General features: G+C 37.0%; 1 protein-coding gene across 3 annotated transcripts in view; it reads right to left on the reverse strand.

The window, feature by feature from the left end:
- Window positions 1-11,581: 11,581 nt before the first annotated feature.
- Window positions 11,582-25,520, reverse strand: part of LOC126161561 (serine/threonine-protein phosphatase 2B catalytic subunit 2-like) — an 802,502-nt gene continuing 788,563 nt past the window's right edge. For 2 of the 3 annotated variants that reach the window (XM_049917500.1, XM_049917498.1), the window contains 4 exons: window positions 21,769-21,847; window positions 20,685-20,782; window positions 19,573-19,788; window positions 11,582-16,965 (listed from right to left, as the gene is read on the reverse strand). In XM_049917500.1, the coding sequence (XP_049773457.1) occupies window positions 19,601-19,788; window positions 20,685-20,782; window positions 21,769-21,847 (365 nt within the window). In that variant the 3' untranslated portion in view covers window positions 11,582-16,965; window positions 19,573-19,600. Of the gene's footprint in view, window positions 16,966-19,572; window positions 19,789-20,684; window positions 20,783-21,768; window positions 21,854-25,520 lie in introns of all 3 variants that reach the window. The other variant, XM_049917499.1, reaches the window with a different exon arrangement.

The raw sequence follows: 25,520 nt of genomic DNA on the forward strand, positions 1-25,520 counted from the left end.
TTTTAGCCAGTGGCTGATTTCCACAAAATATAATTCCAAATGTCATAATTGCATGAAAGTAACCAAAATACGCTGACTTCATGGTTTCCATATTTCTATAAGGAGAAACAATACGCAATGTGTATGTTGCTGAACTTAGTCTTTTGGATAGATCCACGATGTGGTTTGACCAATTTAGTTTGATATCAATATGCAAACCTAGGTATTTTGAGGAATATACCCTGGTTATTGTCTGCTCACCTATTTTTATTGCTATTTCCTCATCTTTGGATGTTTTGTGGAACTGAATGTAGTTTGTTTTACAGTAATTTAAAGAAAGACCATTAATGTTGAACCAGTTCACAGTTTCATTTAAAACCTTATTTGATGTTACCTCAAGTTTATCTACTGAATTATCAATAAGTAGTGTAGTGTCATCTGCGAAAATAGTGAGTCCACAATATTCCGTAGAGAGAGGGAGATCATTTATAAACATAATAAAAAGTAGGGGGCCCAGAACTGAGCCCTGCGGCATTCCACATGTGATGGTACCCCATTCTGAAGATACTGGGACACCATCTTGACTATCTACAACAACTTTTTGTTTCTTGTTTGACAGATATGAGTCAAGCCATTTCCCTGTTGCACCACTTATACCGAGATGTGGAGCTTTTTGTAAAAGAATTTGGTGATTTACACAGTCAAATGCTTTTGTTAGGTCACAAATTATGCCAATCACTTTCAGTTTTTTGTTGATAGATTCCAAGAGTTTGCCAGTAAATGCAAATATTGCATCTTCTGTTGACAAACCTTTCCGAAATCCAAACTGACTTTTGCTGAAGCTATTGTGTTCACTGAGATGCTTAACAATCCTGGCATGCTTTAGTTTCTCTAAAACCTTTGAAAAGCTTGTCAGTAGTGATATTGGCCTATAGTTAACAGTATCCGTCTTATCCCCCTTCTTATACAGCAGTTTTATAGCTGCATACTTAAGCCTCTCAGGAACTATTCCTTGCTTAAGTGACACATCAAAAATGTGGCAAAGGACTTAACTTACATGGCTGGAGCAGTATTTTAATAATTTTTTAGAAATGTTGTCAATTCCAGCAGAGATTTTACTTTTCAGGGATTTAATAATCTTTCAATTTCTTGAAATTGCCACCAGGTTTAGCTACTGTTCACAAAGGGCTGCAATAAGGTGACAGTGAGTGTTCCATAAATCTCCACTCTAACGTCTGTCATATTTGTGCTTTTATATTTCTTTGGTAACTGTCTCTCTTCTTCTCCATGGAATGGAGTATGTGTTTTGGCAGTAAATATTGTGTGCCAGTATTTCCATGTGATACTGATAAGTACATATGATACCTGGCTTCTTATTAAAAACATGTATGTACTTCAATAAAAATCTCTTAGTTCAGCCTGCTGTTGGGAGTTAATAGTTGAAGATTCTATAACCATATCATTTCTATGATCTTCATTATTCTCTACAGAAAGCTGACTACTGATTTATACTGTTGTTTTAATAAACTTAATTCTTATGCCTTGGTAGCATTTACCATGTTTGGCTTTTGTTTTTATCAAATCTACAACAATATTTTTGTGATTGATACACAGACAGCACTTGCCCAAGGAGAAGTCTATTTTTGCATCTCTCTCCCTCAGAAATTCCATGCCAAAATTGTTTGTGTGTAGTGTTATGCATGTGAAAGTGGGTGATAGTTTCCTAATTGTTTGCGAATTGTGGACTTGGGGACAGCCCAGTATTCACCTCGTGGAATGTGAGGAAACTCCCTAAAAAATACAGTCAGCCTGGCTGGCATCTCAACCCTTGTTATCTGTTGGGAGGATTCAGCCTATGACCAGCACACCTCCCCATCCTGAAAGCAGTGCTTTAACATGCATGGCTATCTGTGTGGGTAATTATTGGATGAATATACTTGGAGTAATTTGTACAGGAAGAAACACACACATTTTTTAACCTTAATACTTTGTTTATCATGTTAAATCTTTAACATAAGATTTTACCTCCTAATGAGTAATTATAACAGCATTTTAAATTTTTAAATTCTTGTAATAAATATATGAAATATTGAAAAATTGAATTTTTGTTCCTCCTGGAAGCCATTAGATAGGCAACCTGCAACTGTGTACCAGTTATTTTGGTCACTTAGTAATGTAAGAGGTAGACAGGATGGTCTACTGGGTAAAGCACTTGACTCTAGCCCAGGAGGTCCAGTTTCAATCCCAGACAGGAGCAGAGATTCTTCCTCATCTCCAAACCCTCCAGGACAGCCCCAGTCCACTCGGTCTGCTGCTGAAGTGAGTACCGGGGATCTCCAACAGGGGTAAAGAGTGGTAATGGTGAGGGAATCACCACTCCTGCCCCTTCTGATGCTGTGGTGCATAGAAGGGCTTTACTCTACCTGCAGTCAGGCCAACAACCTTGTCACAGGCTTTTGTGCTTCCCCCAAGGACTCAGCAATACAGATAATGGGGAAAACCACTACCTTTTGTCGTCCATCTCACCCCAGATCCATACACTGCATTGGCCACATTAACAACTGACTGGATCTGCTCACTACACATAGCTTGCTACACTGAGCTAAAGTTCAGTAGCTGCAGATGCAGGGATTGACACCAGAGTCTCCACTATCAGCCTCCAGTGTGAGTCTACAAGCCCAGTTGCATGCACTGGTGTACTAGCACCACCAACATCTATGCTTGTCTATATGTAGGCCAAAGTAAGCCTCCTGGCCTCCATCTATACTACGCTGTCAACTGTAACTATTCGTGCAGCTCTCAAGACTTGGACATTGTTACACTACTGGTGTTGTATCTGCTCTGGGCAGTTTCATGTTATTGCAGGGCATGCCATCGTGTGTTGCAATTAAAAAAATGAATTCTGGTCTACACTCCACTACAGAATTAGTCAGTCTCACTGTGGCAACCTTGTGGTCACTGACCACTACATCCAGCATGGTGCTCCCTATTTCCATCAGTGTTATTGGAGACATCAAGTGTTTTTTCACAACCATTTACACATTGAGAGGGATTCTCAACTAACTGCTCAAAATAATTTTCAGGGAAAGCATTAATTACAATTCCTGATTGTGTTTTATATGTATCATCAGCTTTGAACATATATTTCTACAAACTTATCAGGGATAGAACCCCATCACCAACTATAGTTATGTGAGTGTGCTACCTATTTCATGTAATACTCAAGTGTTCTTTGAACAGCTTAGTAACTGAATCATCTGAGTTCATGAGATCATAAAAGGATTCAATTATTAATTTATGTTGGCTGTGAAGTATAACCTCTGCCCACATTAACTCACAGAAACTATCCACTTCAATGTTGCTACTAGATAAACTACTTACAAGAGCAAGAAAAATGGAGCCACAAATTGTATTTGTTCGTGTTAGGTCCTTTGCAAAAATTTGGCTGAACTTACCTCTGGCTGAACACAGTAAGCAGCTTCAATTGGCTGTCAGTTGCAGCATTTATACAGATACGAAGACACTTGCACAACAGACTACATGGAGAGTTGCACCAAATCAGTCTTTGGACTGGAGGTCATGACAGCAGCAACAGCAGCACCACCACCACCACCACCACCACCACCACCACCACCAACAACAACAACAACAACAACAACAGCTGTTGTATGTTTATTTCCAGTGTAAGCTGTTGCTTTATTTCAGAATATGTACATCTGTTTCAGTACTTGTTGACTGATGATTCACATTCATGAAATGTTCTGTGAAGATAGTGTGCAAGCTCGCTCTCTCTTTCGGAGTCTCTCATGTTCCATATATCTGGTTCTGAGAAACTGCAAGTCCTTTACACTGGAATTGGCAGATATTGCAGATTACTTGGTATATCCCTCATCATCATCATCATTAAGACTGATTATGCCTTTCAGCGTTCAGTCTGGAGCATTGTCCTCCTTATAAAATTCCTCCATGATCCCCTATTCAGTGCTAACATTGGTGCCTCTTCTGATGTTAAGCCTATTACTTCAAAATCATTCTTAACTGAATCCAGGTACCTTCTCCTTGGTCTACCCCAACTCCTCCTACCCTAACTCACGAGTCTCTTGGGTAACCTCGCTTTACCCATGCGTGTAACATGAACCCACCATCTAAGCCTTTTCACCCTGACTACTACATCTATAGAGTTCATTCCCAGTTTTTCTTTGATTTCCTCATTGTGGACACCCTCCTGCCATTGTTGCCATCTACTAGTACCTGCAATCATCCTAGCTATTTTCATATCCGCAACCTCAACCTTGTTGATAAGGTAGCCTGAATCCACCCAGCTTTCGCTCCCATACAACAAAGTTGGTCGAAAGATTGAATGGTGCACAGATAACTTAGTCTTGGTACTGATTTCCTTCTTGCAGAAGAGAGTAGATCGTAGCTGAGTGCTCACTGCATTAGCTTTGCTACACCTCGCTTCCAGTTCTTTCACTATGTTGCCACCCTGTGAGAATATGTGTCCTAAGTACTTGAAACCGTCCACCTGTTCTAACTTTGTTCCTCCTATTTGGCACTCAATTTGTTTATCTCTCTTTCCCACGGACATTACTTTTGTTTAGGAGATGCTAATCTTCATACCATAGTCCTTACATTTCAGATCTAGCTCTGAACTATTACTTTGTAAACTTTCAATCGAATCTGCCATCACAACTAAGTCATCCGCATATGCAAAACTGCTTATTTTGTGTTCACATATCTTAATCTCACCCAGCCAGTCTATTGTTTTCAACATATGATCCATAAATAATATGAACAATAGTGGAAAAAACTATGATAAAACTTCTTTGAACTTATCTATGGTGTATCCCTGCACTACTAAATTTATTTGGGGTTCTATTATTTGTCTTTAGCACTCCCTGTGTTGTCGGTTTTATATACCATTGATATTTCCTGTATCTTAATATGCTACCAATTCTACATTGGTTTATTATTATGCGTACGTGGGTACCGTTTGCCTTTTTTCATTTGTCACGTGTTTTATTGTGCCTTACGTGGAACTTCTGCGAGACCCTTTTCTGTATTTGTGTGAGTGAATTTTTATGGCCTTTTCGGAATCATTCATTTATTTATTTATTTATTTTTTTTTTTTTTTTAAGTTTGTGGTAGAGTTTGTTTATAGTATCCACTTTGTATTTAAACTCAATTGTATTTTGTATTTAAGCCCAAATGTAATATTTGTAATACTCTTGAATTAATATGTGTAATTCTGAGGTTTAAGGGATGTTCTGGTTAACATGTGAAGCTAACATATATAGTATGTGTGTTGTTACGTATTTATATGTGTTGGGAATGACTCTGCTGCTGATGGAATTTTCTGTAGATGGGAAAACTTATTTTGGTTGTTCTTTGATGTTGTGAGGTCTTTCTTGTTTTGTGTTTATTTTGTGATTATATTTCTTGATCTGTGATACAAGGACTGATCAAGCAAGCACACTTCTATTGAAGATGCATCAACTGATACACTGTCAAAAATGGTGGCCACTCACAGTGCTTTAAAAGAGTCGTGATTCGATTGAATTATGTTACATTTGTTTGTATGTTAATGGTAATTATTGTAAAATATTTACACTGAATAAGAGATAAATTTTATAATGAATCATTGTGCCCATCAGGAGAACGATGTAGTACTCAGCTGTTCAATTAAAGTGCTAGCTATCTATGGTTGTAATCTACGATAAATGACAGTGGAGTATGACACTATCATAAATTCAGCATTAAGATGACTGATATAGCTACAATAATGACAGATATCACAGCAAGCTGAAGCAAAATATCAAAGCTGATGTTCTTAATTACTGGCCAACTGTTTAATTTATTGTTAAGATCAGTCCATTATCTGAATTAAAGTTCTGTAAAGTTCTAGTGAAGTGATTCCCCAAAACACAGACAGTAGCTTCAAAGCTTTTAATTCTGAAGTGAGAGAGATACATTACACACTGCTGATTTTTTAAAATATTAGTTCCCTTGTTTTTTACTTCTTGTAAAAACACCACCATTTCTAGAAGCTTGAAACTGTCTAGACTTATTCTTAAGAAACTATAAGGAATCAGAATTTTGTCCATAAAGGCTGCACTTGACTGTGTGACTGTCCTTTATAGGGTGTAGACTAATAATCACTACCACTACAATACAAGGTGATTGTCTTTAACACACAGCTGGTTTTGAGCTTGTGCCCATCTTCAGCAGGTTAACATTCATTTACATGTTTCCATATTTTGAGTGTGGAAACATGTAAATGAATGTAAACTACCTGAGGATGAGCATAAGCCTGAAGCTGGTCACCTGTTGAATAAAACCACTTTCTCTTGTGACTGGTAGTGATCATTATTCTACAACCAAATAAGGAATACTGTGAAGCTTGTTGAAGCTATTCTATTTTATTGTATATGGCAAAACCTAAATGACATCATTTAATTTTATCCATAAGCCAAAAAAAATTATTCTACTTATTACACAATTGTTTCATTAACCAGTTACCATCATTTTAAATTTTTTTGATCTAAGCCAGAGACAGGACTTGATTAAATTCCCACAAAGTACTATGCATTAGTCATATTTCATGTTATGATGTTAATTGTTTGAAACAAAACTATGATAAAACTTCTTTTTGAACAGATTAAACAGTAACACAAAATATCTGGCATACTGTGAATAGTGTTGAAGACATTACAACGTGGGAAGCAATTTTTTTTTAAAAAAAAAAAAAAACCTTAAACTTTTACACTGCTTTCCAGTAAAACTGCAACACCAGGAATGATGGGAAATAAATACTTTTACTTATTGTGCATGCAGAATATAGCAGGAACAATATAGAATTAAAACTGTGATTTGACGTAAACAGGGTCTTAAATGTAGTACACAGAGCTGCTACCTCTGGCAGCAGCAACACAGCTATCATAGCTGGGCATCATGTTGAACTGAGCTTAAGCGACGCGCATACATCATTCCATGCTGCTTCAGTGCATCAGTCATACAACAGTGGAAATCAGTATAAAGGCAGGGGTCTTACATAAGTAATTGTACGGTGTCCATATATCAAGTTTATCATCAGAGTAGTATATGCATATAAGACATAAACAATCATTATATAATTACGTAATTTCTTTTATAACATCAGTACTAAAATAAATTTCCTGGGTGGAAATTGGTACAAAGGCACTCACTGCCCGGTTGGGTTATTCCATTGCTAGTACTTTGTCCAACCTCTGTTCTATCTAATTACCTGATAAATTATCTGCAGCACTGATTTTGTTAGGGTTCGCAGTTTTTGCAGTGAAATTGTCACCCAATCATCTTGTATTGCTCTTTTTGGCTTACATATAGCCTCCAACTGCCTTCCATTTTAATAAATACACCTTGCTAGTATTCCCGAATGTTTTTCTGCAGGGTTAAAATCCACACTATGTGCAGGCCAGGGCAAGACATCGATATCTTTATCTTCAAATCACTTTTTGATTGTAGCAAAATCATGCACAAATGAATTATATTTTTAAATATTAGACTCCTATTTACTAGAGCCTCACAGATTCTAGTCATTTCTGTCTCTAGAATCACAGTGTACATCGTAGAGTTCATTCCAGTGTCCAGCCAAGCAATGCATGATCTAACTATAGCGCAGAAGGTTGCCCTAATCACAACACTTCCACCATCAAAATTTCTGCTCATTCTTACTTGCTGCCCTGTTCTCTGATCATGCCAGGCATTTTGAAATCTATTTGGAACCTCTTCTCATCACTGAAAATCACTTTATCATTTACTCTAGCCTGTTCATATTTGGTTGTTACAGCATGCTTCTGCAGTTGTTTCTCGAATATGAGATGTTTATCCTTTGAAAAATTTGTCACACATGTCTGACAGTTACTGGTAACTGTAAATCAGCACCAAGTTGAGAAGAATAACAGTTTGCAGCCCTCACTTTGTGCAAAAATAACCATTTTGATGCCTCGGACAGTCTTCTGTTTTGACCGTATTTTCCATAGTGTCCGTATTGTATGCTCAATCTAATGAAATAATCAATCACTGTAACTGAATGGTTCAGCTTCTTAGAGTTTTAACAATTATATTACCTTGCATGCAACAAATTTTGCTTTTTCATCACACAATAACTGTTTCCACTGGCATTGTCAAAACAGTGGTTTGTGTACATAACACGCACTTTCACCAATGGTTTCTGTTCTCTGTCTGCAGAAAAGGCACATAAGCACACATTTACACTGCACAGGGCCAACTGCCTTTATACCAAGTTCCATCCTCTACCACCCGGACCATTGCTGTCTTACTATATACTGTACTACTGACATCAGATGCAATACCACTGGATTCCATTTGTCAGTATACTGGGTCTCATACTACTGCATATACACTGTGCACAAGTATTCCAACACACAATGTTAATTTTCCTACAAACATCCATTCCTTTATGCTGATTCCATTACTGTAGTGGTTGATGAGTGGTGACCTAACTGTTTCTCAGGAACTAATGGGAGAGGAGTCAAGAGAATATGTTGGCAAGGGTGGCAATCAAACACCCTCGATAACTAACATTCAACATGTAACCTTGTTGACAGATAATGTCGTGGACACCTCTAACACAGACCATAGTCACAGTCACAGTCACAGCCACAGCCACAACCACAGGCCTTAGCATGTCACAAATGAATCCAACTGTCAAAATGAGCAGCTATTCAAACTAGAGGTTATTGTGTTGGATGTCCAGTGGCATCCTGCACAGTCATGAAACGTGCTGGAGCTGCATGATAAAAATGAATGCATCATGTCAACATTAGTTCTACTACACATAAACCACTCATACTTACGTCTATTGTGATGCTATACAAAGAAAAGAGCCTAATCTCAAAATGTAGCATGGTGACATTGCTGTGACTCATGTTCTCATTGGGTGCATCACTGTAAGTTCACCTACTTCTGCTGTCTCGTCAAGGGAAGCCATAACAATGGTCTCTGTCCTAACCATTCTCGATATGCCATACAGTGTCACAGTGTCTGTGTGATCACTTATCTTGCTGCAAAGAAGCATGTTTCCTGATTCAAGGTACTGGTGTGGCTGTCTGATCGGGCATTATTCAGATGGGACCATTAAGATTCTGCATAGCATTAAGCTAGGTCCTTCTGAATCGATTAATTCCATATTCACATCACAATGGAGGAACCCCAACAAATGTAAGCAGCAATATAGTGAAATGATAAACTGCAGTCACAGTAGGCCACATCCCACCGCTGTCAAATTCTGATGTGCTCTTATTTGTCCTTCCTCTCTACACAGGGAATAACATGATCTACTCAGAGACAACCAACGTTAAAATGTGATTTATTAATGAGAAATCTACTGCATAATCTTTCATTATGCTGAAATGCTCACTGTCTGCATATTCACGCATGTAGTACACTCCATACCAATTTTATGTTTGTTGCATGCTGCCATCATGACATTATAATTTCAATGGCCATTTCTTGACGAATGAGTATTATTACCCAGGAAACTGGAGAATTATCATAGAATAACATATATTTTGCATATTTATTGGGTTGGTGCATCAGTTCATAGGATTTTTCCATAAGTTTAATAAACACAATAGATACACATATCAGAGACTTTAGTCATCAGCCATAATATTATTCTCTTTCGCTATTTACAAGAGTTTGCCAACAATGGGGTAACGTTCTGATTCTGCAACTGTAGAAATCGTAATTTTGGAGTGAAGAAGTCATCGAGCCAGGTTCGGAGCACATTTTCATCTGGAAAGGAAGCTCCTTGAAGGTTGTTTGATAGAGTGTGGAAAAGTTGAAAGTCTGAGGGCACAAGATCAGCTGAATAAGGTGGGTGTGGAATCACTTCCCAACCCAATTCCTGTACAGTGTTTTTTGTCAGTCCAGCAGAATGCACATGGGGATTTCATGGAGTAACATCACTTCATGCAGTCTTCCTGGTCGCTGTTCTTGCACTGCGCCTGCAAGTCATTCCAGCTGTCAAAAACAAATGTCAGTGAAGAAGGTTGCACTTGGGCAACGCAATTCATATTACATCACATCGTCGCTCCGTTGCTCTTCCAGCAGATGCATAACATTACCTTTTGTGGGTGCGTGTAGGTCTTTGTACAGGGAGTTCCTGCTATGTTTGGGCTCAGCCATTCCTTTCTTTTCCCCATGTTAGCATAAAGACAGCACTTCGCATCCCACATTGGTGGTGTTCATGAGCCAATTGATGATGAGTAAGCAGAGATTAATATATGGCCACCCGCTGATTTTTGTGATTTTTGCTTAGAGAATGCGGCACCCATACACCCAGTTTTTGAACCTTCCCCATTGCATGTAAATGTTGAACGATGGTGGAATAATCACAGGTCATCATATCTGCCATATTTTGAGTACAATGATGTGGATTAATGCATTCAAATTATCTTCACCATACCTCGGAAGAGTTACTGATGTCAAAACAATTGTCCTCAAAATTAGAAAACCATTTTCTTGCAGTGCTCTGTCCAATAATATTATCGCCGTACACAGCACAAATGTTTCTGGCTGCCTCCACTGCTGTCACCCCTCTAATGAACACAGACAGAAAAAAATGGGGAATGTTCCAATTTCTCCACTTGCCACTTCATTTCTAGTGTCCGTAGCTCCATGTACCATTTCGAAATGACAAAATACAATATGTAAACTCAAATAGCAATAGTGAACTACAAATAAAAAATTACTATTGAAAAATAACAACCAGAATACTAACATCAAAACTACACTATGAACTTATGTGCCAGCCTCTTTTTTTTTTTTTTTTTTTGAAAAAGAAGCAAACTTAGCAAATATGTGGATATTAGCAGATCCAATGGCAACCTAAAAATGTGGAGGTAATCCGAAAGCTATTTTCTTGAAGCCTAAATAAAAATAAGATAAAAAAAAACCACTAAAACAAGTTTCGATTGAAGGGAACATTGGAAGAGAGGAAAAAAGCTGAAAGACGTCAGGCAAAGAATTGTGAGTTACTAAATAAAGACGTTGATACATAATTAATCTTGGCTTCACTGTAGGATGAAATTTCCTATTGGAAGTACTGTTTTTACCTCTTAAGCTTATATTTACTGACTGCCTATTACCCAATGCGTGATACTGTAAGTTAATAACACATATCTGTGTACACTTTTTGCTGGTCATTTAATACTTTGCTGCAAAACAGCCTGGAAATGAGTTTACTCACATTAATTACTAGTAACTGCTTAATAAATTTTGAATTTAAACATTACCAGACAAAATTAAAAAAAAAAATCATCCGGTATTTATTTATTTTAGCATAGTTTTGGAGTATCGCTATTTGGAGTTCTGATTTTTTTCCTTGTCGCTGGTTTAGAATTGCATCTATAGAGAAATTTCTTATACATCTCTGACTACTTAAGAATACCCCACAAACAAATCTCTAAAAAAAAAAAAATTTCACAAATGGGTGGTGTAGGAATAAGACTTGAATCAATGGTGCTCTTGTTGCAGAATCTTACAGTTACATTATGTTATTAGATTCTTGTTTTACACAAAAGAAACTAGCTAAAAATTAATTTGGTAAAAAGAGGCTTTATTTTAGAATCTGAGAAATTGCTTTGAGACAATGCAAACATTCATAATTTATGAGGAAACATGGGACATGAATATGCTAACAATGAGTGTTGAAAATGTGGAATGGGTTTATGGATTTGTTAGAAATTGCACCATAATATTATTAATTATTTACAGCATATATTTTGTTATTATGTTACTGGTATTAATCATATAGCTATTTTCACATACATGAGAAACTCAAAGAAATTTGAGGACACATGTATGTAGCTTTATTTTTTGTGTTTGTGTATAATATATATGTATGAATATTCATATCTTTATATGAATAGTAATATTTAATAGATACATGTAATTTATACTGTAATGTGTGTGTATAGTACAAAACATTTTTGACAAACAGACTAGTTAGTTTTGTTATCACTGTGTTTTCCATTTTACATCCATTTGAACACATTAACCAATAAATAACACAATTGGAAACTTTTAAACATTAAGAAACCAGAGTGATACAAAATTCTACTTCAACCAGTAGCATAAAAGCTTCACAGTCTGAACAATTTGACACAGAAATCATAGTTTGATGAAATGGAGTTGGGTAGTTTATTAACTACGTGATCTGCCAACAAATATGAAAGAACATTAGAAACAATTAAGTGCGATATTAGGAGACACAATGAACTAAAACACTGGCAATAAAGTAGAAAAATAAGTTCATTAGACATTATCTAGACAAAGGACATACATCCCACTGCAACTTCTCTTACCTCCAGTTGTATTTCCCCCAGTCTACCTACCTTTTTCTTCATTTCCGTCCCCTTCCTTTTCTTTCGCACAGTCCACCCATCCCCCTAACCCTTTTTTCACCTTTTAATACGATAACTAAGACATCACAATATATTAATTATTTTTGTATTACAACAGATATGATATCAGTGCCATATAAAAGAAGACATACCATGTTGTTGCCTCCTGCTAGCACTAGGTAACAAATTAGTTAATTGTCTTAATAATCATAGGATGCCTGCTTATAGACAGAATTGCCAGTGATAGATGTGAACTATACAGAAATAGAAGCATAATGAAGTTACGAATAAATTAAATAATAAGGAGCCACAAGAAAATGAAAAACATAATATGTAAGATTACAACAGCCAAAGGAATAATAAAGGATAAGTTCTTCTGGAAGAACAATAAAATGGTGCATGTGTTAGAGTTAAGTTGATTTCAAGAGAGATGACAGAAGGTGTACCGGGAAGTAAAGACAAAGAAGAATCCAAAGGAAACAAAACAGCTGGAGTACTAGATAAAGGAATGAAAATAAGATTACTTTCAAAAATGTTATTCTTTAATTGTTTATACCCATCTGGGCAAAATAATTCTGATGTTGTTAACATACAATATAATGGAGTAGCATGTCTCCAATCCCCTCTCCTTCATATTCAACACTTTCCCATACACGGCACAAACCGATTTTAATTAGGAAAATTATGTGCTTTTATACCTTTAAATTGATAAAATATTACATGATGATTCATCAATAAATATTGAAGATGTTACATAGTAAATCATTATAAGATACTTGAATGTAAGTTTCAAATGAGTGAAACTAAAAATAAGGATACATATTTGCTCCCATTTAAGTTCGAAGCTATTTACTGTTAACAATTTCTCTCTCTGCATTAGAGAGGGCACTCCATGCAACTAAATGAGATGAAAACACAATTTCAAATGCAGTTACAAAAATTAGAAGTAAGTGACTGAATTGATTGACTGTTAACTTCCAGTTCTAAGAGGAAGGAGAATCTGGAGAGGGAGTCTAGGGCAGAAAAGAAAGGGGGTGGGAGAGAGAGAGAGGAGAGAGAGAGAGAGAGAGAGAGAGAGAGAGAGAGAGAGAGAGAGAGAGAGAGATATATATATATTCACCACGTAATTATATACTGTAATTCAAGTTCCCATTAGTGATGAAAAGTTCAGAAAAAGTTATCATGTAGCTCTCAATCAATTATTACATCTACTCATAAGCATTTAAGAGTACCGTAAAAAATGATCAGAATTTTCTTTCATATGTATTGTTTCATTTCATCATAAAATCTTGTTTCTGGAATCCTTCCTTTGATTTATTCTTACACAAATGTTATAATCAAAAGTAAAAGGGATGAAACACACAATTGAATTTAAAAAGGTAAAAAAGTACAGCCAATCAAAGTGATATATAACAAAGTGTACTAAATATGAGTTTCTTCATTTTAAATCAATCATAAAACCCCATCTCATTGTTAATGAAGATTTTCCAAACAATAATTTGTGTATGAAATAAAAATTTTCACAAACACAAATCTGATCCTTTAATGGAAGGATGTGAACAGCAACTTCATGAAACAGATACTATTTTTTTCTGGTTATGCTTAATGCTTATGCAGTCAACAGAAAAGTAAATATTATCTGATACTTGTTTTCGAATAAATTAAATAAATACAGGTCAGGCTCAATTATAAATAAAACTTATATGAAAGTGTAGATACTGAATTATTATTTTAAAGTGGTTTATTAGTTTATTCATATACTGACTCAACAGAACACTATCATTATTCAGATTTAAATACATGTATGGCAATTGCTTTTAAAGTCATTTTATACACTCTGAACAAAACAAGTAAAAGAAAATTAAAGGTGAGGAAGGAGCTTTCAAGATCTTTGATAATGTCTCTTTTTCCAATATCTTGCAATAAATATATATATTTATATAGCAATAATAACACTTATATAATCAACAATGTCGGCAAGATGATCACACACCCATGAAAACAGTCCCTTGAATGAATGCATTACTGTTATCAAACATAATTACATCATGATAATAAAGGTACCATTTTATTGTGGATTGTAAAAGCATTTAATGTATTTGATTTATTTCTGAAAATCCTTTCATTCTGTGAGTTAATGACAGACATGAAATGCAATCTGATTACCAGCATCCATTTCTTTTGCACTTCAGTCTGGTCTACAAGGTACAATAAACATGTGTGCTGAACTGGCTTCACTAAAAAAAAAATCACAGGAAGATATTTATGGTACTCCAACTTCAAGATGTATCTGAATACTTATGAATTATAACATGAAGTAAAGTGAATGTAGTGGAATTAGTGTTTACAAATCAGAAGTATCATAGTCACTGAAAATATTTTCCTCTATAAAATGTCTTAGTAGATTCCTTTCTTTACACAGATAGTTATGTAGAAAATAACAACTCCAATTTCACATCAAACTGGAGCTCTAAAAATAAAATTATGGCGTGTTTTATTTACATTCAAGCAATAATTTCTTTAAATGTATTCCAAGAATATGTATATTGAAGGCTTTAATAGAGAACAGTAAAGTCTTCTTAATGAATGTTGGTTATTCTCAGAATGTACGGCATTCTGCCTTTTGGCAAAGGAAAAAAAAATAACGCATAAGCTACTTTCTTTTAGATATTGTTCCTGCCAAGTAAAAACAGACTGGCATTAGAACAGACAGGAAGAATTATTCTACTCAATTATGAATGGGGAAAAAATTTTCCTACTAATTTTCATTTCTCCTTATTTTACAAAGAAATGTTGTCCCTCGGCACTCTGAAAACATACATTATATTTATTTTTTATCACTATATTGAGACGCATTTAAAGAATCTGAATTCATATTTACAGTTGTCTTTAATTATATGTACCACAAGCACTCACTCACATGCATGCTTCATTCATAATATGCAACAATGAAGAGCCACAGTTGCACATTACAGATGGTTTGCTCCAAGATTGAAAACAACATTTCTAACAAGAGTTCTACAAAGAGCACAAACATCACTTAAAAACAGTTTGTGTATATGTATTTATATATATATATTTGTATATACAGTTAACATACACAGGTATAAAAATGTAAATAACTCTTCAGTATAACAATTCAATTAATTTTATGGGAACAAGTTCATAGAACATGGAGAAAATACATAGGAAACAAAACATTAATAACATCCTCCTAGAAGTCTAGTTACTCTATCATCCATTCAAATGAAATGTAGCATAATGCTATGCACCACCATTCTTCCGAGGGACATTAGTACACATTACTCACACTCACACACACACACACACACACACACACACACACACACACACACACACCACTTAGAATAAAACTGTGTAGTCAGGACCACATAAGCCCTAACAAAATTATGTAACATGGTTTGTACAAGAAAACGAATAAGTACAACATGGTAGTAAACAGCAACTTTTTTTGTTTCTTTCCATTTTTCTAGCAAGGAATACACACAAAAAATGTAAGGTATGTAATGAAGGAAATGGTATGATTCATTAATATTTCTTCATTACCTTGAACTTTTTACAACTTTTGTTAAGGCAATGGAAACAGTAATACATATATAAGAATGGTTTGCACCATACATTTGATCTACACAATGCAGGAATTGCTTAATTTCCCTAATATCTGTACCTGTGGTAATGATAATTTGATTTGAAACATAGAACCTGACAAAAAGACTGCTAACATTTTCACAAGAACACAATTCTGTATATTTGGCAACTTGTTACCATCATAACATGATGTAATGATGATGCCTTTATTCTGTATATATACGCAACAACTCAAATACACGGCCATATACAGAATTGTTTCTAATGACTACACCAAATGATGAACCATAATTGACTGTCAATATAATCCACAAGGGTGCTTTCCCCTTGTTACACAAGTGAGAGACAGAGAGGGATTAGGGTCCTGTAAGAGTTAGCATTTTTAATACTCTCATGCTGCATGCATGAAACATTTTAATATTAAAATGAATACATCTACTAAATCTAAAAGAGTTTCTTACTGAATTCTGTTTATCAAATATATACAAAAGACAAGTCTAAAACACTAGCAAAACCATAAAATAAATGACTGACAATGTGTGTGTGATATTATTTAAATAACACACAGGGAAACTTATTTTTCCTTATTACTGTAATATATACAAAAATGTCAAAAAGTACTGTTTTATATATGGATGTAATGATGCTTCAAATACACAAATGAATACAATTAGAAAAAGAGGCTAACTCTTGAGAAAACTGTGATCCATCTCTCTTTCTCTCATACAGACTGGAACTTATCACCTTGCCATTTACTTTAAAAATAGAAGAAGGTATCACTGCAAGAGATGCATACAGAGATGCTAGTGTTCCCATTGCCAACGTGTTGCTTTACACCTGCTTTTTCTGTAGCGCTCACATTGTCGGTATGGTATATAACCTACTGATAAAGGGGAGGGCAGGGAGCAGGGTGTCAAAGAGCAGGCACATCCGCTCACAGAAGAGTAGACCAGCCGAAGACTGCCACCTGAAAACCACAAACACTTGCTTAAAGTTTTCATATGTGCAGATCACCATCAGCATCACAACGTGATAAATGTCTACCACGAAACATTCTGAGAACCTAATTTTATTGTTTGTATCACCTTATGGAAGTACACATATACGTATTAATTCTGTTACGAGTCTCTTAATTTAAGGTACACCTGTGGAAGAAAAACAACTGTCATAAAAGCATATCACAACAAATCAAATGGTTTATTAGAAGGCAAATAAAATTAACACACTGTAACATAAAATGTTGGGAAAGCCTGATGATATGAAAAGAGACATGAGAGGCTTGTGTCACATTTAGTAAGGGTTACTTAAGTGAAATGGAAAAAAAAGAACTTTGGTCAGATGATTATAGGGTAATAACAACAGCATCACTGATTTGTGAAACAAGAGTTGGCACAGTAAAGAAGCAAATGAAAGTAAAATGGTGAGTTCTCACAATCTTACAACAGGTTTATTCTCACATTGACAAACTAAATCAATACCAACGAACAATGTACAGTTTTGCAAGCCCACACAACAAGCTGACAATTAGGAACCATCAGCATAAAAGAGGAAAACAACATCAAAAAGAATGAATAATAGGTGCTGGAGGAAAGAAATGAGAATGGAAGGAGACTAGGGTTTTGCAGCAAGCGGTAGCTAACATCTTTCCCAAACTCACAACAGAATGTCTACACAAAGACTGGGGTATGAGGTATCCTCAGTTGGAATATATGATGATTAAACTAACGTTTATAATTTCAAAGCATATTTTTGAACACACATAACACACATAGATAAATACTGGAACTTAACAGTAATGGACAGTAGGCTAGAATTAAATAACAACAACAAAAACAACAACAACAATAATAATAATAATAATAAAGAAGAAAAACAGTGTGTGACAAAGTGGGATGCTGAAAATTCTCTGAGGCAGTCAGTCACAACCTACATAACTGTGTTGAGGATAATTCAGCAAAAGAGGAATGGAATGTAGTAAACAATAAAATAGTACAGGCAGAACATACACAAAAAAAAAATCATGAATAAAGATCGCAAAACTTATGATATTAAGGGAACAGAGTATAAATTATTAAGAAATAATATTAAAAGGAGAATTAACTGGCATGACGTACAGGAGTATTAAATTTAAAAATATGTTGAGTGGAGAAGAACTGTCTCCAAAGTGTTATCAAAGATGAAGAGGAGGTTGATGAAGGAATAACCACTAATGTTTGTCCGTGTTTCACAGAACACGGACTAATAATCAAGTCAGAAGAGGTTGAAAGCATACCTTAGAATTTAATATAAGCAATAAGAGGTATTGGAATTTGAACATGGTATGACACAATGTCAAAAAACTAGAAAACTGAAAATATGCCCCTAGATTTCCAATCTGATGTAATCATGACCACTAATTAATCTTTGAATTGTAAGCAATCAGCTTGACATATTATATTTACCAAGTGTCAATTAAACTAATCCACAAAAGAATAAAATACAAATTTTAAGGAGGAAGAGTACCAACTTTGTTTCAAAAAAAGGAGGAGAAAGGAAGATTAGGTGTTAACATCCTGGCAATGGGGTCATTACAGACTCAGCACAAGCTAGAATGGGGAAATAAATCGGCTATGCCCTCTGAAAGGAATCATCCTGGCATTCACTTTAAGCAATTAAACTGCCTACATATAGATGGATGGACAGGTATTTGAACCACTCTCTTCATGAATAGAAGTCCAGTGTCTTACTACTGTGGCACCTCACTCAATGGATTTGGTTTCAGAAAGGATAATGGCAATATAGAGGTTGTTCTGATTTTGCATTTGTTAAAAGAATCAAAATTTAAGAAAAATCAAGACATTTCCATAGTGTGTGTGAATTTCACAACAGCAGACCAAATAGCGAGGTCATTGGTCTCATCGGATTAGGGAAGGACGGCGAATGAAGTCGGCCATGCCCTTTCAAAGGAACCATCCCGGCATTTGCCTGGAGTGATTTAGGGGAATCACAGAAAACCTAAATCAGGATGATCGGACGCGGAATTGAACCGTTGTCCTCCCGAATGTGAGTCCAGTGTGCTAACCACTGCGCTGCCTCGCTTGGTCACAACAGCATTCACATATTTAACGAATAATATGATATTCAAAATCCTGACAAAGGTGAGGGTATAATACATGAATAGACAAGTAATTTAGAATATCCTGAGTAATGTAAGTGCAGGTGGAATACATATTAATGCTAAAATGTGATACAACAGAATGATGTTAAATATCACATGAACAGTTACAAGCAAAATGAAAAAGAACTAGTAATAGATGAGAAAAGATGCCTGTGGAACACACCAGAAGAAGGGTCCATTTAGTGGGAAATCTAGATTGTAAGTACAGTTAATTTTGCACTGGAGTAGAGGAGAATGGTTATGTTTTCAGTGGCCCTTGATAACTTCCTGCCTAGTCTAAGGAAACCATTAGTTTTCTCTCTGGATGCACTTCACATCTGAAATTACTTCAACGACACATCATAATTCAGTCTGCTGTACAAACAAAAATTATCACTAAGAAAGACTAGTTTAAAACATCCACAAAACCACACACACCTTGCATCATTCTTTTCACCATATAAGCTCACGAGTGAGCATTGGTGTTTGTATGCGAATTATTTGTTTGGTTTCCTTGTTGTAGTGGCTTTTTGTCTTCAGATGCTGGTGTTGGTGGAGCATCCTTCCTTGGTGGCATCCTTTCATTTATAGCATCCAGACCCTTCGCTTCAGCAAACGATGTTATCTTGTGATTTGGTGAGAACCCTTGTAAGGCTGTAGAACCACCAAATTCAGATCAAGTTAGACACTGAGCACGTTACACGACAAAATTCATAATATTCCTAAGGCTAAAACAGTCCAACAACAGAAAAATTACCGGAATAGTACAAAACAGCTCTGCATATAAAAATAGTGGCTGGTATAGTCAGTGGAACTAATTGTTGTGCTTTGGGGGGGGGCGGGGGGGGGGGGAAGCAAGGAGAGGGAGTGGGAGGGGCGAGGGAGGAAGTGGGAGGGGCTAGGGAGGGAGTGGGAGGGGCGAGGGAGGGAGTGGGAGGGGCGAGGGAGGGAGTGGGAGGGGCGAGGGAGGGAGTGGGAGGGGCGAGGGAGGGAGTGGGAGGGGCGAGGGAGGGAGTGGGAGGGAGTGGAAGGGGCGAGGGAGGGTGGGATGGAGGGAGGGAGTGAGGGGGAAAGAGGGATGGAGGGAGGGGGAAAGAGGGAGGGGGAGGTATGCATGTGTTAAGGGAGAGGAGGGGGGCGGTGCAATTGGAAACAGAGAATCTGCCTCCCCTGATACGAAGTGGAACAACAAAATGTGTAAATCACCCGTCAGTTCTTAGGGTAAGACACCAGCCACAAGGGCAACACATTTAAATCTCCAAGCAAGTTAAACTTCTGAGCACACACAGTTTTTCCCTTCTAAAAAATTTTGATACTTTCATGAATTGAAATCTCATATGTTGTGTGCTATAATCTTTACTGTCTCATGTTTCATTCTCTGTCATCTAGATTCAATACTGTCACTTCGGAAATTATAGTATCCAATGTTACGTAATTCCAAAGATAACGTGATAACATAGAACACTTTCTTAAAAATTTTCACAACAAACGAATCTGATTTGGTAAATTGATCAAACAGAAATATTTTTAAGGGAGCCATTAAAACTCACCATTCTTAAGCGAAGTTTTTCCACCTGAGAGGGCACCAAGTGGCAAAGAGCCTGTTGGTGTCAATCCCTTTAGCTGAAGAACACTTTCACTCTCCTCCCTGAAAAATTAAACAATTTCTTTCAATAATCTTATTTACAACTTGTTCCACTGCAGATATAAATGTTTCAGCCATAGATGTCCTGGAAAGATATATGCATGCCTGCCAGTTTCTCTCTCTCTCTCTCTCTCTCTCTCTCCTCCCCCCCCCCCCCTCTTCTTCTTCTTTTTTTACAATGAACTGTACACCAATGACAAGGCATTCTCAGTAGTCTTCACGAAATGACAGTACACATCACTGGACCATCCTCACAGTGAGAAGGTGCAAGTATTTTCAGATGCAATACAGGAAAGGTACGTACTGTCTGTCAAGTGGCTGAAATACAACAGGGTTGCTTCTCTCTATTAATCAGTAGACTGTTCAGTTTTAGTTATGAAATACTGACTTTCAAACTTTACAAACACATTATGGCAAATGCTTCTGACAGTTTGGGACTATGAATCCCACTTACCTGCTGGCTGGATAGTGCATACAAGTCATAACAACACTGTCTTTTGTTATCTAAAAGGTAGTCATTTTCACAACTAAGCACAAGTGACTGTTGACGGATTTCCGCAGTGAGACTGAAGGCATTCTACCATTTCCTTAAGAAATTAAATAGCATGAAAATAATATTTTAATGCCAACATGACGAGACAGGATCATTTCCTATTAGATGACTGTGAGGAAGATGAGGATAGAATTAAGCAAAGGATTTAATGCTTTAAAGCTCTATGCCTTCACAGTTTTTATTGGCCATATTTGTTAATCTGAAAAGCTAGCACCCTTTGATCAATGGGCATCCTTATCTTCCTCAACAATGTTAGTCTGTATGTCCTCCATATTTATTTTGGTGTAATTGCTTCATATATCATTATATTTCCTCCCACACAATGTACGGACAAATGTAACTATGAAGATGCAACACAGAAAAGGAAAGATTTAAAAATTAGTATGGGGAAGGAAAACAAAAATTGGCAGAGAAAGTTTAGTTATACTGCACAAACCTCAAAACAGAGAATACACGCGCCATTTTCCCAATGGCACGGATTTTGTTCCTGATGACTTCTTTCCTCAGGTTTGCAGCTGCACCTGAAACAAATGAAACTAGTAATTAATACTTGTATACATCATATTTTCAATCAAAATTCATAGTAGAAACATCATTCTAAAACAAGATGATAAATGTATATTCTAAAACCGCATATTATAAAAGATCAACACAATCTATTCATTGAGAAAAAAATTAAATAATGCTCCTGCAGATCAGTCACTGAGATGGTGTCATTTAACAGTTACTTTCTTACCTATATCCCTCTTGTAATTTTTTTTTTAATCACTCCAATACATGCAAGTTACCTAATTTTAAAAATAAGGATTCTATTAGCAGTCTAGTAACAACTTGTCACCCTCTAAAAGCTAACAAGCAAACAAGCAAAATATGTGAAACATCAGCTCGTGAGGAGTGAACTTAGTTATTATTGATATTTATGGAAACAATACTGCAACTTTCAAATACAGCAAAGTAGTCGATGATGCAAAGTTTACTTTCCCTGAAAAGTAACTGCTATGGAATTCAAACCAAAAGTGTATCTATTGGTAACAGTTTTGTAACACAGTAATCACAGAGTAGCGCCATTTCAATTCAGTGTCTACATTAATACTGATTTTAACCATCATTAAAGTTCATAAAAACCAGAACAATTCGAAAACCAGTCTGAGACCTTTTGAAACAACAACTTAGCATATCAATGTTTCAACCCATTTTACAGCTGCATCTATCACAAATGATTAGATATTCAGACAACTTTAAAATGGATACAAACTTTCATTCAATTGAAACTCACATTTGGACACAGTCATCTTTTTAAATTCATCTCTCTAAAATAAGCTACATGTTCAGAATATATTAAAAAGTCCTACTAAATGCTAAAGACAAAAAGAACATTACTAAAAAAAAAGTTCGTTCAACCAAATATGTAACATAATTGTATCATTCAGTGGTAAATTACTGAAAGTCAAAGATCATTTATGAAGTCAAGTTCCTTTCCAAATTTAAGATAACACATTACAAAAAATAAAGTGTAGCCCACAGTGTACCCGATGCGGTGGATCTGCCCTCACCACAGGTTGAGCAGCGAAAGGTAATGCATTCGCGTCACTTGAGGTGGAGAGTCAATGTGGAGGCTGGCCAGTTGTCTTTATCAATTCACCCAGTGAGTGGATAAGTGGCCCTTCCTTCAGCAGAGTCTGAACAGGCACACGGGGAGAGGAGTCTGCTAGTTGACAGAAGCTCAAATTTTAGGTGCGTTATGGAGTTCCTTAGGGAACCAATGTCCAGGGCCATAAAGAAACCCAATATGTGCTTTCTGCACTGGTCACCCATAACATTATGACCACCTACCTAATAGCCAGTATGTCCAACTTCAGCACAGGTAACAGCAGCGGCACGTCATGCCATAAAAGCAATGAGGCCTTGGTAGGCTGCTGGAGGGAGTTGGCACATCTGAGCACACAAGTCACCTGATTCCTGTAAATTCCAGGGAGCGGGCAACGAGCTCTGCCACCACATTCCATCGCATCCCAAATCTAGTCAGTAAGGTTCAGATCTGGTGAATTGTGGGGCCAGCATATCAACTAGAACTTGCCACTGTGTTCCTCAAACCACTCCATCACACTCCTGGCATTGTGATATTATCTTCTTGAAAAATGCCACTGCCATTGGGAAGCATGATCACCATGAAGGAGTCTACCCAATCTGTAGCCAGTGTATGATACTCCTTGACTATCATGATGCCCTGCATGAGCTCCACTGGACCCATGGATGCCCATGTGAATGTTCCCCAGAGCATAACGGAGCCACTGCCAGCTTGTCTCCATCATGCAATACAGGTGTCAAAGAGCTGTTTGCCTTGAAGACAATGAATTAATGCCCTCCCATTGGCATGACGAAGGCATTCGACTTTATCAGGCCATGCACTGGTCTGCAACTGTGCCAACATCCAGTGCCAATGGCCGTGTCCTCATTTCAGCCATAGCTGCTGACGTCATGGTGTTAGCACTGGCTCACGCATGAATTGTCAGGTGATGAAGCCCATCTTTGGGAGCGTTCAGTGCACTGTGTGTTCAGACACACTTGTCCTCTGCCCAGCATTGACATCTGATGTTAGTTTCACCATAGTTCACTGCCCGACCTGTTTTACCAGTCTGCCCAGCCTATGACATCCGACATCGGTAATGAGGGGTGGCTGCCCAACCCCATGGTTTCACCTTGGTTTTGCCATATATTGAAGACACTCACAACAGCACTCTTTGAACACCCAACAAGTTGTGCAATTTATGAAATGCTCGTGCCAAGTCTCCAGGACATCACAATCTGCCCTCGGACAAACTCAGAGAGATCATGTGCCTTCCTCATACACATGGACAGCGCCCTCACTGATACTACATGGACCATGTTTGTATCTGACTAGCAGTCATTCCTCACCATGAGATGCTGTTATCGCCTGGATGGGTTTATACCAATAGTAGTTGGTGGTTGTTATGGTTGATCAATGTTTGTCTGCTGGTGGGCTTCATCCAAGGTGTGGAGGTGGCTCTGCCGGCAGCTATCAAGAGTGAAAGGTGCAGTCATCTCCAAGTTGTGGCTCATGTTGGCCCCAACATCATCTGTTGTTTGTGTTCTAAGGCCATCTTCATTTTGTACAGGCAGCTGGTGAAGACTGCTGGACCCACTTGCAGGGTGCAAGCAGAGCTTAAATTACAGCATTGTTCCCAGAACTGATTGAGGTTCTTTGGTTTGGAGTCTAGTAGGGGTTCTCAACCAAAGACTCTGTCAATTCTGTGACAGTCTTGGCTGCAGATTTCTGGACCTGCTTTATGTGGTGAGGAATGGTAGGCTCCCCTTGATAGGCCAGTGCCACACTACACATAGGAAGCACAGTACTTGTGGAGCAAATGTGGAGTTTTTTAAGCTAGGTGGTTCTTTTAAGTTCCTGTCACAAACCTTTGTTGGACGAGCAGAGGAGCTATATCACACTGCATAAAAAGTAATGATACTTCAGCTGTCAAAATTTGAATGGAAATTTTTTGAAGTATTTCAGGGTGTATACATGGACAAGGAAAAAAAATTTCTGGGTTTTTCCCGGATTTCGTGGTTAAAAATACACCTTCTCCTGGGTGAAAATACACTTTTTCCATGTTAAGTGACAGTATACTCTTCCTCAGCACTGTAAAACTCGTCAATCCTTTGAATGTTTATGGTTTTATATGCCAATGTAGAATTTCCCGGCACTTTAGAAAAAGAAACTCAGGGGAAAAAACACGTTTTTAAATACCTTTGATGTGCAGCAACACGTATGCTGCATATTTTTGTATTACGAAGGTATAAATTTGAATTCCACCAAACAACGCATGTCACTTTCCGAAGCATTGACATCGAGATTGTGATGCGCTTTTGTAAGCCAGTCATAGTTCATGCACGTTATCTCGCCAGCTGAAGACAGCAGTAGGACACGTGATTTAGTCAGCCAATAGCAAGATCACTCTTACGTAGCATGAATACACAAATAAGAAAAGTTAATGGCTTAAATTAATATACATAGCATTCACATATAATATTGGTCTCTAAGATTAATAAGTTGGAAGAGAAGCTAAGCTTCCACATAAAATGTTGAGATACATCACACAAATGTGCCAGTAAAATTTTTAGTAAGGACGCAAATGTCTCATCTGGGCTTGAAATTCTTCCAAATGCTCA

This window comes from Schistocerca cancellata, chromosome 2 (assembly GCF_023864275.1).
Source record: "Schistocerca cancellata isolate TAMUIC-IGC-003103 chromosome 2, iqSchCanc2.1, whole genome shotgun sequence".
Taxonomy (NCBI): Eukaryota; Metazoa; Arthropoda; class Insecta; order Orthoptera; family Acrididae; genus Schistocerca; species Schistocerca cancellata.